At 42.6% G+C, this 16266-nt stretch overlaps 1 protein-coding gene across 2 annotated transcripts in view; it reads left to right on the top strand.

Annotated features, from left to right (window-relative positions):
- The window catches only part of CDKL1 (cyclin dependent kinase like 1), a 57249-nt gene that overhangs the window by 21943 nt on the left and 19040 nt on the right, over positions 1-16266 (top strand). For both annotated transcript variants that reach the window (XM_018054368.1, XM_018054370.1), the window contains exon 3: positions 7711-7832. In XM_018054368.1, coding sequence (XP_017909857.1) covers positions 7711-7832 — 122 coding nt within the window. The remainder of the gene's footprint in view (positions 1-7710; positions 7833-16266) is intronic.

The raw sequence follows: 16266 nt of genomic DNA on the forward strand, positions 1-16266 counted from the left end.
CCCTGGAGAAGGAAATGGCAGTTGCAGTATTCTTGCCTGGGAAATCCCATGGACAGAAGATCCTGGCAGGCGAAAGTCCTTGGGATCACACAGAGTCAGACATGGGTGACTGAGCACCACCACAATCCTTGCTGGGTCTCAAGCCCTCGAGTGTATTATCATATGCTGACCTGGGAATCCTTGGGATGTACCCAGGATTAATTATTATAAAGGAGGGGGACATCACTTTTTTCCATTCTGGGTGAATATTAACTGATAAAAAATTCCTGCAACCGGATCTATGTATCTGTGACTAAGAGTCAAGTTCAAAAATTCCAAAGGCTTGTGAAAAACATTTTACTGAGACAGCTCTCACTTTCTAAATGTTAATCCTTGTTCTTTTGTTATTTACCACAAATTTGTGGGAAAAGAAGAATATTTTTGGAAGGAAAACAGGATATGATCATTGAAAAAATAGTCTGTTTCTTTTCTCTAAAGCACAGACAGGATAAATATGCCCCCATTCTCCCCACAAAGAGCAGAGACCAGGGGATAGAAGAGACCACAGATGTAGTGGTGTGTATACTGATCAATCCAGAATGTGTGAGTGCTAAGGAGTTCATAGGGCAGAGGCTCCAAACCCAGTATCTGCAGGGGCCAGGCAGGTAGGAGAGAAATGATTTGTTTTCATAAACAAATCTTTTATTTGCCTTAAAATATGCAGTTATTTCTATCGCTTATACATTTTCCCACTTTTGATAGAAACTTGGGCATATTAAATATCTTACTTTAAAGAAAATTAATAGTGAAAGGGTAATGTTAAATGTCCTTTGTATCAGGGAGTGGTAGCGACTGTGATAAACTCAGGTATCCAGGGCTTATCTAACATGGACAGCTGCTTCTCGGCCCCAGTCCACTGATGCCAGAGACTGCAGGCTCAGCATACATCACCAGCGTTTTCAAGAGAATCTTGGTAACCAAGACTTTAAAGTAACATTTCCTGATCTGAAAGGTTGGCAACTAGGTCAAAAATCCTTCCGAAGGCTAAGGCCAAACATTTGACCTTAGAAGGTGTAGAAAAGCCTGAGCTTATGACAAGGGATCAGGTTAAATCCAGAGGATAAAACACTTTTTAAGTGTTTTTTAAGTTCTTTTTTAAGGTCAGAGAAAAACGCTTCACTTTGCAGCATAATAGGAATATTTCAAAATGCAGAGAAAATAAAAAGAAGAGAGACCAAAATAAAATAGCAGCAGCAAAGGCAGAAACTTTTATATAAGAGAAACTAAATCTGAGCGTGAGCCAACCCAGGCTTCTAGATATAGAAGAACTGAAGGATGGTGACTGACGTGGGACGAGGCACTGAGGTCCTCAGGATTGGGCCGGCACGAATCAGAGTGCTGAGGAATGAGGCCAGGCCTGGGGCTTTGGCTTCACATACTCATAAACAGGAAGGAATTTTAATTAGAAGAGCCCTGAACTACATCTTCATGGTATGTATGGTAATTTAGTCTATTCCATGAAGACTTCTTGTATAATAAACACGTTGAGTAAACCTGTGACAGTCCATCCAGATTGCTGCTTGATTCTTCTCATCTAATTCCTCCCAATGCCCCTAAAAGAGCCCATTCAGCTTTGAGGTAGAAACATCCAGACTTTTGTCAATGCAAACATTCTCAGTATTGGAGCTCTGGTCAAGACCTCTAGGCAACCAATTGCAAACTGGATTCAGGACCACCGGTGCCCCTCTGAGTATGGCCCCTAGGGTCAGGGGAGTCAATAGAGAAAGGAGGGAGATGGTTTGGGGATGCTAAATTCACGACATCTGGCTCCTGGTCTCACTGCTGCTTCCAGTGAGGTCACACAAACCCCTTCTCCCCAACATGACTTTTCAGCAGCAGCCTCTTCATGGAGTAAGTGTACTCTTATCACGGTATCGTTGTCGTGTTATGTTCTGCAGTTTTCCCTCTTACCTTGGGGCACCGTCTTCCCTTCCCCCTTCTCTACTTCCTCCTCATCTACCGCTTATCTGGGTGCTGGGCTCCTTGGGCCTCGCTGTTGTCACTCATTCTTCTGGGCATCACTTCTCACCATAGCTTTGCTTACACTCATACTGACGCCCCAGCTTTTATCTTCAGCTCAAACTCCAGCCAACCTGACACCTCTACTTTGGTATCTCAGAGTCCCTGTCCGCCCAGTGTGCCAAAGCTGTAGGTCTTTCCCTTCAAAACCTGCTTTTTCTCTCAGTCATGGCACCACCATCCACCCCATTACACAAACCTTTGATCATCACTCTCTCCTCCATCCCTCAGCTCCAGCCCAAGACCACATCCTGACTATCCTAATAATAAAGTCTGTCTCCAAACAGTGCCTGTCTCCCCATCTCCCCTGCCTCTTCTCTGCTCCAAGTTCTCAGTGATCAACAGGCTCCTCACCAGACTCCTCTAGTCATATTGCCTCCTCTGAGCCATTCTGTATCCTGCCACCATAGTGAGCTTTAAAACACCCAGATGGTGGGATTTCTGATGGCTCAGTGGTAAAGAATCTGCCTGTCAACGTAGGAGACATGGGTTCAAACCCTGATCTGGGAAGATCCCACATACCACGCAGCAATTAATTTCATGCACCACAATTATTGAGCCTGTGCCCTAGAGCCTGGGAACAGCAACTACTGATGCCCGTGCACCCTAAAGCTCTTGTTTTGCAACAAGAGAAGCCGCTGCAATGAGAAGCCTGCACACAGCAGCTGGAGGGTAGCCCCCGCTCAATGCAGCTAGAGAAAAGCCACATAGCAACAAAGACCCAAATGGCATCCCTATCACTTCTTGTTAAAATTCCTTCCAGTAGCTTCTCGTTGCATTTAGGGTGAAGTGTAAATTTCTTAGCATGTCCTGCAATGCCCCGGAGAACCTGCCTTCTGCCTGTCTCTCTGGTATCAGTTCCATGTGTTTGACATTCAGACCACACCGTCTTACAGTTCCTTATGTGGCGTAAGTTCCCTCCTAGCTCAGAACCAGTCCTCTGTCTGGAAAGCCACCATCCCTCTACCACCACCGTCCCTGCCCTTGGTCTGGTCAGACCTTTCTCACCCTCCGGGACTCCGGTTCAGAGTCACTTCCTAGGAACAGTTTCTCTAAGGCAGCCTAGATTCTTGTACATGGAGGGCTCTGTGGCACTTCTCTGCTTAATGCTTGAGCCCTTTGTCCCCTTTGCCAGTGTTTTCCTAGTGCCTTGAACAGGGCCTGAGGCTCAGCAGACACTCTGGAGACCTTTTTTGAACAAATGAAGACAGCCAGGACAGGAGCTGTCTCCCAGATATCTGCTGCTCTAGCATGTTTTCAGGTCAACCCAGAATCCTGGCAACCTACAGAGAGTTAATAATTTATTTAAAAATATTTATAAACAATATTTACAATTTAAGATTTGTGAGTCCTAATTGGGATTTTAGTTTTAGTGATTGACTTCTCTCAATGAACACTTTTCTGAAAATAGGTTGAGAAATAAGTTATTGGCTATTTGCAGCTATGTAAAGATTATCTTATGGCAGAAAATAGGAGAGACGAGTGGTTTAAATATCATGTGACTCCACCATGTTGCTGGAGGCATTGTAAGCCCCCTTGAGAAGTAATTTAGCAATCTACATCACAAACCTTAAATATCTATTAATGCCTCAAAGGTATGGTAAAATGTATTCTCACACTCCTGGCAGAGGTGTAAGTATGTTTGATCCTTTTGGAAAAAGCAGTGTGGCCATGTCTATTTATGCTGTATTCCTGGGGCTCTCCAACTAACTTCTTAAATGGCCACCTTCCTCAGGAACCACTGTACCACTCCCCGGACCACTCAACACCCTCAAGCCGAGTACCCGTTCCCTGGCTTTTTGTAACACTTACCACGTCTGTAATTACTTGTTCAACATCTGTCTCCCCTTCTAGTTTCTTCCCAAGCTTCATGAGAGTAGGTTTGGTACTTGCTGTGTTATCTCTGTATCGTTAGGACTATCAGAGTGCCTTATGCACACTAAGATTGATAAATACTTGTTGAATAAAATGAATTGAGAAAGTCAGCCTAGATAGAAATAGATTGAATCCCCAATAACAATATTACCAGGACTTCCTTGGTGGCACATTGGATAAGGATCCACCTGCCAATGCAGGGGACACAGTTTCGATCCCTGGTCCGGGAAGATCCCATATCCCCGTGGAGCAACTAAACCCATGTGTCACAACTGCTGAGCCCGTGTGCCCTGCACCTGCTGAAGCCATAGTCTAAAGCCTGTGCTGTGCAACGAGAGAAGCCGCCGCAACGAGAGACTGAGCGCTCCAGTGAAGAGGAGCCCTGCCCTCCGCAACTAGGGAAAGGCTGTGTGCAACAACGAAGATCCAGCACAACCAAAAACAAAATTAAAAAATAATAAAATTAAAAATTATTTAAAAATATTAACAGTTACACTTTCTGGAGAGGATGATGTGCCCTGACACTGCTGCCTATGCTTTGTCATAGCAGCCCTTGCACTTCCTCCTCTCACAAATGGTAAACCTAAAGACATTAACTAACATGTCCCAGGGAAAGTCACCCAGTCGTGTCTGACTCTTTGTGACCCCATGGACTAAATAGTCCATGAAATTCTCTAGGCCGGAATACCGGAGTGGATTACCATTTCCTTCTCCAGGGGATCTTCCCAACCCAGGGATTGAACCCAGGTCTCCCTCACTGCAGGTGGATTCTTTACCAGCTGAGCCACCAGGGAAGCCCAAGTTAAGGTCAATCAGCTAGTAGGTTGTTTATCAAAACGTTATTTATAATGCTCAAAAAATGGAGAGAATCTATATGTTATTAGAATAGCTTACAGTGTAGTTGTTAGAATCTAACTTTTCAAAAGGTGTGCAGTAACAGGAGGATGGGTGTAATGCAGTATTTAGTCCCTGCAGTTCAGTGGGTCCTGCTGCGACAGTGCTTTCACTGCGACATGGGCGGCATGGCACCCATGGTTCCAGAGTTATACTCTTTTAGTTCATACAGGTGTGTTGAGCAGGGCTGAGGGGGCCGGACAGAAAAAAATTCATCTGGAAGATGGGAAACAACTGCGTGAGCAGGTCCTGAAGCCAGACTGAGGAAGTGAGGAAGTTCAGTGAGTCTGGGGGTAGTTATAAGAGATGAGGCTGCAGAGGTAAGCAAAGGTCAAGTGGAGAGGATCTTTGGGTTTTATCCTGGGGCAACAATGCCCCTGGCAATTTCTGCATGTATGAATGTGACAAGTTGCAGGTGCCAGTCTTGGCATCTGAGAAGCTCCAGGTATTTGTTTCAGTAGAACTGAGGACTATATATGGAACATGGAAAATTAAAAGAATCTAAGATTTGAGGTCTGGGCCTACAGACAATTATTTTTCAGAGCTTATAAGAGAATTTCTGCTTTCCCCTAATTGCCTGCTGTCTAAACTGCCTCCCCCCAATTTTAAACTTGGTTGGTTGCTTTCTGTTTGAGACATTTGAGCCAATGCACTTCTTCGGTTGAAACAGTAGTCAGTTCTGTCCTCTTAGTGCAGAACTAACTGTTCTGTTAGTCCAGGCTAAATGTTTCCAGATGTGTGTGTGTTAGTCGCTCAGTCACGTCCAACTCTTTGCAATCCCATGGACTGTAGCCTACCAGGCTCTTCTATCCGTGGAATTCTCCAGTCAAGATTACTTGAGTGAGTAGCCATTCCCTTCTCCAGGGGATCTTCCTGACCCAGGGATCAAACCCGGGTCTCCCACATTGCAGGCAGATTCTTTACCATCCGAGCCACCAGGGAAGTCCCTGGTGTCCCATATTCCAGATATGGGAATATAAGTGTGGGGCTTTATAGCTTGGAATGCCTTCTGTTCCAAGGCCCAAATGTGGCTAATGGGCTTTAAGAGTGTCTTGGCTGTTTTATTTTGCTTCATCAAGTGTAATGTCTGGAGCAGGAAGTTCACATCTTGAAGATAGAGGTGTTAGACAAAATAAATGAGAAAATAATTGTCTTTTTTGGTATTTTCCTTGCTGGGTTCTTTTCTCATTGTCCATACAAATATACTATAATGTGCAGTTCAAGAACTTCAGATTTTCTCCTTCTGCCTTTTATCATGTCTGAAATATCTGTTTGCCTATGATTAATACTTCTGTCTATGTATTAAATCACCTGGACAATTTTGGGGAAAAAATAGATGCCTGGCCCTTGTCTGAGACCAATTCAGAATCTCTGGGAGTGGGGCTCAGGCATCCCTGGTTTTCAAAAGTTCCCCAACCAAGTTATCTAGTGCTGTGTTAACAGAGCTCCCCAAAACTCAGTAGCTTAAAGAATGATTTCTTATTTCTCACAACTGTGGCTTGGCTGACTGTTCCTTCGGCTGGTCTTGCTGGAGCTTGCTCATGTAGCTGGATTAAGTGGGGGTGGTCAGCAGGAGCTGAGCTCGGCCGGGACACCTGGGCCCTGCTCTCCTCATGGTACTGGGTTGGCCCAAAAGATCATTCAGGTTTTTATAACGTCTTATGGGAAATCTGAACAAAGTTTTTGCCAGTTCTATATTTTATTGTGGGTTGAATCTGGGTGGGTCTCATGATTTGCTGTGACCAGTAGAATGAGGCAGAAGTTGTATCTCCTGATCTCTGAGACTGGAGCCTAAGAAGCTTTTCAGCCTCCTCTTTTGTTCTCTTAGATCACTGCCTGGAGGCCTTCAAGCCCTGAAGAACGTTAACCATTTTTGCTCTCTTCACAGTAGTTAGCTTGCTTAGTTGTAGGTATTTCCAGTCAGATTATAGACAGAAGGGGCCAGAAAGCTAAGTACAAGATTTATCTCTGCAACACCAACATTCATTCCTGCCTGTCTTTTCTAGATGCAGCCCTTCAGGCATGTCAGATTGGAGAGTCTTCTGATTTTTCTGTTTTAAAATGTTTCATCAGCCTAGGAAACCTGATTTACTCATTCATTCACAAATAATGATCAGATGCCTATTATGTGGAAGGCTCTGTGCTGGGGGTACGACATCATTTTGAGAAAACAAGAGAACACAGACCCTGATGTCTACAATGAGTCTTACATTCTGTGAATGTAATTTATCTATCGACAACAGAGGACATTAAAAAAATCAATTGAACAATTAGTAATTTTGAAGGATTCCAAAGGATTCATACTTCAGGGAGCTACAGGGGACACTGAACCAGTCTGGGGAAGTCAGGGAGACACCTTTAGGAAAGGACACTTGATCTGAGCCTTAAGGATGCGTTCATGTTAACTAACCACTGCCCCCTTCTTTTTCAGTCTCCTTTCCCAGCCTTCTCATATCTCTTTGCCTTCACCAGCCACCAGGGTTATGATCATTTTTTACGTGTGTGCGTGTTCAGTTGCTCTGTCTTGTCCAACTTTTTGCAACCCCATGGACTATATAACCCACCAGGCTCCATTGTCCATGGGACTTCCCAGGCAGGAATGCTGGAGTGGGTTGCCATTTCCTTCTCCAGGGGGATCTTCCTGACCCAGGGATCAAACCTGCCTCTTCTGCATCTCCTACAATGGCAGGTGGATTCTTTGCCACTGCGCCACCTGGGAAGCCCAAACAGCTCAAGAAAAGTTAAGATTGTACTATCTACAGCCCCCTTCAATCCAAGACAAGAATTTTCCTAAAGGACAAACATCTTTCTTCTGTTGGACCAACATTAAAGAAAACTGTCGTTCACAACTCCAGTTTAGCACCTTGCTTTTTGTGTTTTCAGCAACTCAAGCATCCCAACCTCGTCAACCTCATCGAAGTCTTCAGGAGGAAGCGGAGGCTTCACCTGGTGTTTGAATACTGTGACCACACGGTGCTCCATGAGCTGGACAGACACCAAAGAGGGTGAGTGACCCGTCCTTTATAAACACAACCCAACAAAACACACCAGGGTTGGCTAGGGAAGATGAGCTATGACCCTTTTTCATGGTAGGCAGGGACAGCCAGTGTTTGGTCAGCATACTCTGCTGCTGAGGGGTTGCCAGAAATGTTGGGAAAGAGATCATAACAGTAATTTTTGTGAAGAAAGAAGAAAACACGTTATTAGTTGAACTTGATTTCTTTGGTATGTTATCTCTACATAGATGCTATATCAGTCTCTAGGAAAGAAAAGGAAGGATATCAATTATTCCACGCCAGCCTAGGGAAGCATAAGGACTTGGAGGTTGAAAGGAAGACTTCAAAGACAATGGCTCATAGGAAATTTAAGGCTAAAACAAACATGGTGTTTATATACGTATTTTTTAAAACTTATTTATTCTTAATTGGAGGATAATTGCTTGACAACGTTGTGTTAGTTTCTGCCGTACATCAATGTGAATCAACCACAAGTATGTACGTAGTGAAGGACAGGGAAGCCTGGCAAGCTGCAGTCCATGGGGTGGCAAAGAGTCAGACAGGACTGAGCGACTGAACAGTGTATGTGTTCTCTCCTTCTTGAAGCTCCCTCCCGCTTCCTCCTGCATCCCACACTTCTGGGGTTGTCACAGAGAGCCAGGTTGAGCTCCCTAGTTAACTTCCAACTAGCTATCTATTTTACATATGGTAATATTTATCTTTCCGTGCTACTCTCTTAAATCGTCCCACTCTCTCCTTCCCCCACTGTATCCACAAATTTGCTCTCTGTCTCCGAGTCAGAATGGTACTGATGAACCTGTTTGCAGGGCAGCAGTGTTTTATCTGAAGCAGTCCAGATATCCGGTCTGCAGTATTGGTCAGAGTTTTTTGGTTACAAATGACAAAAACCTAACTGACGCTGGTGTAGGTGAAAAAGGAAGTGGTGGTGGCTGTAACTGGGAAGGTGAGTCTGGAGGCTCCGCTGATCTTAACACGTTTCTAGTACAGGCAGCCGTCTGTGGGGTCGCACAGAGTCGGAAATGACTGACGCAACTTAGCAGCAGCAGCAGCACAGGCAGCACCTTTGTGTGCAGCAGCAGAAAGGCCTGGTGAGCAGACAGAGCCTTTGTTTGAAAAGCAGTGCAGTGTGGGGGAATCCGTTCCTCTGAAGGTAGCTCCTTGTGAGGGTGAGCAGAATGCAAGCTGGATTTTGGCTTCTCTCAGCTGGGTGTCTTTAAGGCAGAGTACCTTAGGAGGGGCTTTCTCTTTCCTTTTCTCTCCCCCTCCCTCCCAGCTCTTCCTTTCCGTATTGGCTTCGTTCTGCCTTTCAGGTGAGTCTCCCCTACAGGGTTGATTTTGGAGGGCATATGCATGCTGCAAGATGGAAGGCGTTAGGAAGGGGAAAGTGTGTAGTGGAAAGCATTGCTGTAGGCTTTTATCAACCTGTGTAGCCATTCTAGAAGAAAGAAAATTCTAGAAGAAAGTAGCATCTGCACAGAAGGTCCAGTGGAAGACTGACTGGCTCAGCTTCAGTGATGCAGTTATCCCTGGAAGCAATCACTGTGCTGGAGGAAGAAGGTAGAATGATTACCAGGCCCAGGGAGACAGGATTCAAAATGGGTCAATCAAAGAATACTTCACAGAGGAGGTGGTCTCTGGCTTGAAAGGTAAGGAGACTCCTGAGAAGTCGAACAGAAAAGGATATCCCATCTTCTCCTTTTGCTGTATTCCTGGAAGTTCAGCTTTGGCTGGGGATAATCTGCAGAGTGCACCAGAGATCAGAAGGAAGGGCGCTGTATCCTGACTCACGTTCGCACTCCTGTGGCTGGAAGCTGAGGCTCTTTCAACAGGCTTTCAAGCCTTGGCCAAGAGCTTGCTCAGCCACGTGGTGGTGGTTATACATGATCTAGTGTGACCTCTGGGCAGATGGGATTAAAGTGGCTCTTGATTTGTTAGTGACCATGGCACAGGCGGCTTTTCTTGTTAGTTTACACAGAGGGAGCCAAGAGGACAGACTTCCCGTCTTCAGAAAGTCACTGATACAGAGAAATTATGTGTTCAAGGAAGAAAACATTTAGTGTGCTGGTATTTGCTCTTTTGACAGCTTGCAAGTGACACTTTGATTAAGCCTACTAGTATAAGTTACTTGTGCCATGGGTAACTAGGGAGTTGTTGCAGGGAATTTGATTAATCATGTTCGATTGAGTCACTTGCCAACTCTGATTAGTGGGAGATTGAAAGCAATTGGGAGTCAGTTCTTTTTTTAGCATGTAGTTTAAGCAGAAGAATAAAAAGATAGGACAAGGAGGGATGAGAGTCCTGGAGGCAGATTTTTTTTCTTTTTAACTCTGCTGGCTAAAATCTCCAATATGTGTTCCAGAAAATGCTTTAATATAGAGGTGGGTTAAAGAAGGGAATGTCTGGTAGACACGTGTATGGTTAAGTACAAGTAACTTCATTTCTAAATGATACTGTGCCACGGTTGGTCAAATATAAGACTGACTTAAGGAACACCAATAAATGAGCAAGTTTGAAAACTAAGATTTATTCTAAATCAGATCATTATCTATTTACTTTGAAGTTTAAGGATTTTTGTTTGTGTGTGTTTTAAAAATAAAAGTGACTTTTCATTATACGAGGTAGGAGTGGTACCCCTGGTGGCTCAGTCTGTAAAGATTCTGCCTGCAATCTGGGAGACCTGGGTTCGATCCCTGGGTCGGGAATTTTCCCTGGAGAAGGAAATGGCAACCCACTCCAGTATACTTGCCCGGAGAATTCCAAGGACAGAGGAGCCTGGTGGTCTACAGTCCATGGGTTCACAAAGAGTTGGACTTTCATACTATTTAGGGAAGTGGCATGTTCCACTTTATATTTTAGAAATTTGTACCTGGGAATATAGTGATCACAGAGCATTCTAGGGGTAAAGAGGCAAACCCAAGGAGGATCAACCTGCCAGATTTCTAAAATAAAAAGTGGACGATGGCATAAGTCATTTGATAGCTCCTCAGAGCCATGATATTAATGTACTTTACGATTAGATTGAGTTTTTGTTGCTGTCTCCTTAGTTGTATTTGAAGTAGCATCAGGCACGACTGAGAGACTTCACTTTCACTTTTCACTTTCATGCATTGGAGAAGGAAATGGCAGCCCACTCCAGTGCTCTTGCCTGGAGAATCCCAGGGACGGGGGAGCCTGTTGGGCTGCCGTCTATGGGGTCGCACAGAGTCGGACATGACTGAAGTGACTTAGCAGCAGCAGCAGCAAAGCTTACTGGTGTGGTGAAAAACCCTAGCATGCAATACAAGGTCTCACTCTGTAAGTCCATCCCACTTCCCGCCAGTTTTCAACCCCATGAAATTGTTTGCATTCCAGGCTTTAGGATACCTGGTTTGCCTTACCTTCTCTACTCTGCCTGGCAAACTCCTGCTTGCCCTTGGATACAGCCCAAATATGACCTCCTAATGATATCCCCTTTAGGAGAGGTGAGAGTTCCTTCCTCTGGTATTCATTGTATCTTCCAGGATTATTTATATTTGCCCAGTAAACTATAAAATATTCAAGGGTAAGAGTTGTATGTTCCTCACCTGTGTATCCTCAGTAATTTCTAGGTTAATTTTTGGCACTTGGTACATTCCCAGTACTGTTGTGTAGTGATTGAGTCAGCAAATCAATAAATTGATCCTTACAAGGTGATTTTAAAGAGTAATCAAAATGATGGTTTTTTTTAATTTAAAAATAATTACTTTGATTAAAATTTCCTAAACCTAATACTGTCAAAGGAAATGATCAGTACACTGCTGGACTGAGGGCAATTTGACAATCAGTGGGTCTGCTTCTGATAGGGCTTCCCAGGTAGCTCAGTGGTAAAGAATCCACCTGCCAATGCAGGAGACTCGAGTACGATCCCTGGTCGGGAAGATCCCCTGGAGCAGGGAATGGCAACCCACTCTAGTGTTCTTGCCTGGAGAATCCCATGGACAGAGGAGCTGGTGGGCTACGTATGGGCCATGGGTTTGCAAAGAATTGGACGTGACTGAGCGACTGGGCACGTATGCTGCTTCTGATAATTTACCACAGGAAATAAATATATGTGTAAAAGTTTTAGTTATAAAAGTGTCTGTTTTTAAGTATTGTTTCTAATGAAAAAAATTGGAAACAACTGAAGTGTTCAGTGATAAAGGATTGGTTAAGTATAGTATGTCTTTATAGTGGAACACAGTGGAGCTGCTAAGAAACATGCTTATAAGATAAAACAAACATTTACATATAAAAATGTTCATGAGTGGTTGCAAGATAAAAAAGCTATGCTATAATAAAAATATATTTCCTTTTTATACAATTTATATGTAGGTAGAAAATTTTAAAAAGTAATGTATACATTTTAATAGAGATTATCTGAGTGATGTTTGTATAGATATTTTTCTTTTTTTAATATTTTCTCCATGTTCCATTTATTACTCTGGCAATGTTTTAATTACTAAAAATAATTCTTGCTAAATCAGAACCAAAGAACTCTCTACTGTGAATCTGAAGTGGATACTAATTCATCTTCTTGTATCATGTTGGTAACTTTGAACTCATTTGGAAAGCTTTTGGAAAAGATTCACATTCATGCTATACTGAATATAATGCATATAATGAATATAACTTCAATGTTATAACTTGCTGTAACAGTCACGTTTATGCCAGAATATATCCTGTATACATATATAAATATATAAATCTTTATCCATTATTATTCCCTGTGTTGTGTTCATATTGCTTAGATTTGCTTTCAAACAAGCATATTTCTTATCTTCCATAGGACTTAATATGCTTTTTACTTATTCTGTAAACCATTGGTCTGTCCTCTGTCAAAGGTTTGTAAACAATTGGTTTCTGTGTTCTCTCCGCATTTTTCTGCCCCTGTTTAAGTGCAGCCAGACACAGTACTTCACCCATTTTTTTCCTTGTGCAGATTCCATTTCAACCAGATCCTCTTCTGACTCTCATATAGTTTAGTCAAATAACATCTGGTGAGTAAAGGGCATTACTACAAGTTTTTGGTTTCTGACAATGCAATTCCAGAGCTAACCCTATAAGATCTCTTTTTTAAAAAAGTGATATATTGTTTGTTGTGAAAATGCTTCAAGCAACACAGAAATATGTAGAAATAAAGTTTGAGAAATAGTTTTCTAATAATTTTTTATGCATTTCTATATAAATACTTAAAGAGATTGTATACTGTATAATATTCTTAATTTTTAAAGTGTATTTGGGAACTGTCTCCCTAGTCTTAGATATCTGCTTTTATATTTTTAAAATGGTATAAAATTCCATTGTGCAGACATACCATGGTTTCTTTATTCAACCCCCCACTGATAAATATTTAGATTGTTTCTAGTTTTTCTCTAATAATAAGGTTACAGTAAATAATCACTTGCAAAAATATTTCTATAGAATAAATTTCAAAGAACATATAATTTCTACAGGAGCTTTGCCAGCCCTTTCATCCTTGTCTTTGTTGTAGCCTTGGGTAGAAGTGAACCTTGAATGGTTGTTGACGGTTTGACTTCTTACTATGTGGCGAATATTAGAGAAGCAGTGGAGGAAAGGACAGTCACTGTATTGGCCACCTGGCCCCAGATCCATGCTCTTTCTTTGTCAGCTCTCTTGTCTCTCTTAGTTCTGAAGAAATGTTTAAAATGCACTTTGACCTTTTCACTTTCCCGCAGCAGTTGTTTAGGTTTCTCTCTGTTCATTTCCATTCTGTTGTCAGAACATTAGGGTCATAGGCCTTCGTTCCCAAAACTTGGAAGGAGAGGCAGAAGCTTGCTTTCTGGGAGTTATTTTGTGAAACCAACACATAATGCATCAGGGCAGAGATATGCAAATCATCCTTAAAGGTGTAGGATGGATGCTGGGCTGATCACGCACATTTTATCTAAGGACAAGACCCTTTTAATCTGGAGATGGGTACAATTAAACCATCTCAGTCTGAAGGCAATAACCAAACTGTGTACTTTCCTTCATTTCAACTCTTTCCTCACCAAACACCATTCTGATTAGAACTTGTGTGTCTCTATGGAATTGCCTACCAAGAGAACATAAACTGGCATTCAGAATTTGAAGATGGATGAATAAATTTGCTTTATCTATCAGGCTACTAAATTTGTTTAATGTTCACCTGCCCCTTTGTAATGGATACTGTCTTAGTATACTGACAAAATTTAGTGTCCGTATCTGAAAGCCTGAAGACCATCATAAAAAGGAGCCAGGCTACTGGCCGCCCTTCCAAACTAAGTGCTACATTCTCCACGTTGCTATGATGAAACGACTGCTTCCCTCCCCCAACCCCAATCTGTTCTTCACTTAATATTCTCTCACATGCATTTCTATATATGTTGCAGTATAATTTTTAGATCTATTACTAACTGTAGGGTATTACATCTCGTATTACCATCTGCCGTTCCTCCATTGTTGAGTAGAGGCCATTTTCAGTGTTTTGTCTGCTAAATGATTCTGCTATCAAAATCTTCCTACAAATAGATTTTTCTTCTTTTCTAGTTTTTCTTTAGAAGTTCTCAAAATGATATTATTGGCTCAGGGTTTGTCAGACTGAACCAGTTCATCTTATCTCCAATGATGTGTATTTGTTTTTTTTCTTATAGTCACACTCCTTTGGTTTCTATTATTATAATATTTGATGAATGATTTTCTTCAAACATAAAAGGAAGAAATATTAGCAATCCTACACAAACTCTTTCATGAAATAAAGAAGGAAGAAACAATTTCCAAGTCACATTATGAGGCCACTATAGCCTGATACCAGAACTAGACAAGGGCATCTCAAGGAAAGAAAATGACAGATGGATATCCTTCATAAACTAGATGCAAAAATCCCAGTGAATTAAATCTAGCAATATAATGATGTCATAAAAGAGTGATATACTGTTATCATATATTAATTTTTAGACATTATCTACAGACTATTCTGATAGATGAGGATTTAGTTTTCCTATACCATTATTTCCTCTGCTTCCCCTTTCTTCTCCCCCCAAATAGTTATATTAAAATTTCATTAATTCAGAATTCACTGTTCCTATTATTATGCCTATGGAAATATTACTTATAGTTGAGCATTTTACCATACTGGAGTTTCTTTTTATACTTTTTTCTGCAAATTAATATTTGCCTTATTTTTAAAATTTGCTTAGTATTCTTTAACCCTACTGCTAACTTTCCCCACTCTTTTTAATAGTCTCTTAGTATACTTTTCCGCAGGATAATCATATCAGGTAATCTATTCCTTTTCTCCCTCCTGATAATGTCCTGCACTTAGATCCCCATTCTCCATCTGTCTGGCTTGTTCTCCATGCCTGCGGACCAGCTGTCCTCCTGGGACTTCCCTTTGCTGTCATCCTTGGAATCCCCTTTTGGAATTTCTCTAGGGTTGGATTCACTGCTTCCTGGATGTCTTGTCTTCCTTAATCTGGCTTTGCTTGCTTGTTGTGACCAAGCATCTCTATCTTCAGTAAAAATGGTACAGTCGCACAGAAATCTAGACCACAGACATTTTTAATGACACCCCGTACTCCTCCTTGGGAAAGCTCTTGGGAAGCTTTTATGTTCCTGGGGGTAAAACAGAGTCCCCAAAGCAGACAGGAGGAAAGCTGTGTGGAGGACCCACAGGTGCTCCCCCTTCCCCTGTTCCCACTAGTGGAAGATGGATTCACTCCACCCTCTCTGGAGGGAGTGCCTCTGCTGAGCTGGACCGCAGCCCAGCGGGCCCCAGAGGAACAGATGTCGCTCTCATCTGCTCTCAACATGTCTTGTCTTGCACTTTTATCTTCCCAAAGATACTGTAAGCTGCCTGAGGGTGAGAGGATGGCTTATATTTTGATTGATCTTTAGTGTAGTTCTAGTTAGATTTTAGAAGAGATTGAAAATAGATCGGTGTGTTCTATCCACCAACTTAACCCAGAAGTCCTTTGAAACACTTTTTTCAGTTGGCTTCAGGGACACTTCTCCTGAGTGTCATCTTACTTCACTTGAGGACCAACCCCAGTCTTGCTGGGTCCGCCTCCTTTTTCTGATCTCTGCATGTTGAGGGCCTCTGGGCTTGACCTCTTCTTTTTTCTGGATTCACCTCTTAAGTGGCTTCATCCAGTCCCAGAGCTCTAAATTCTATCACTAAGCTTATGCTTCCCAAATGTACATCTCCCTTCTGAGTTCAGGGCTCCCTTCCCCGAGTCTTCCCGGGTATGGCTAAGAAGCATCTCATCCAACTTCTCTTCCCTCCCCGAAACCAGTTCTTCCCCTAGCGTTCTCCACAGTAAGTGTGTTAGTCACTCAGGCGTGCCTGACTCTTTGCAGCCCCATGGACTGTACCCTACCAGGCTTCTTGGTCCGTGGGATTTCCCAGGCAAGAATACTGGAGTGGGTTGCCCTTCCCTTCTCCAGG

Source organism: Capra hircus, chromosome 10 (assembly GCF_001704415.2).
Source record: "Capra hircus breed San Clemente chromosome 10, ASM170441v1, whole genome shotgun sequence".
Taxonomy (NCBI): Eukaryota; Metazoa; Chordata; class Mammalia; order Artiodactyla; family Bovidae; genus Capra; species Capra hircus.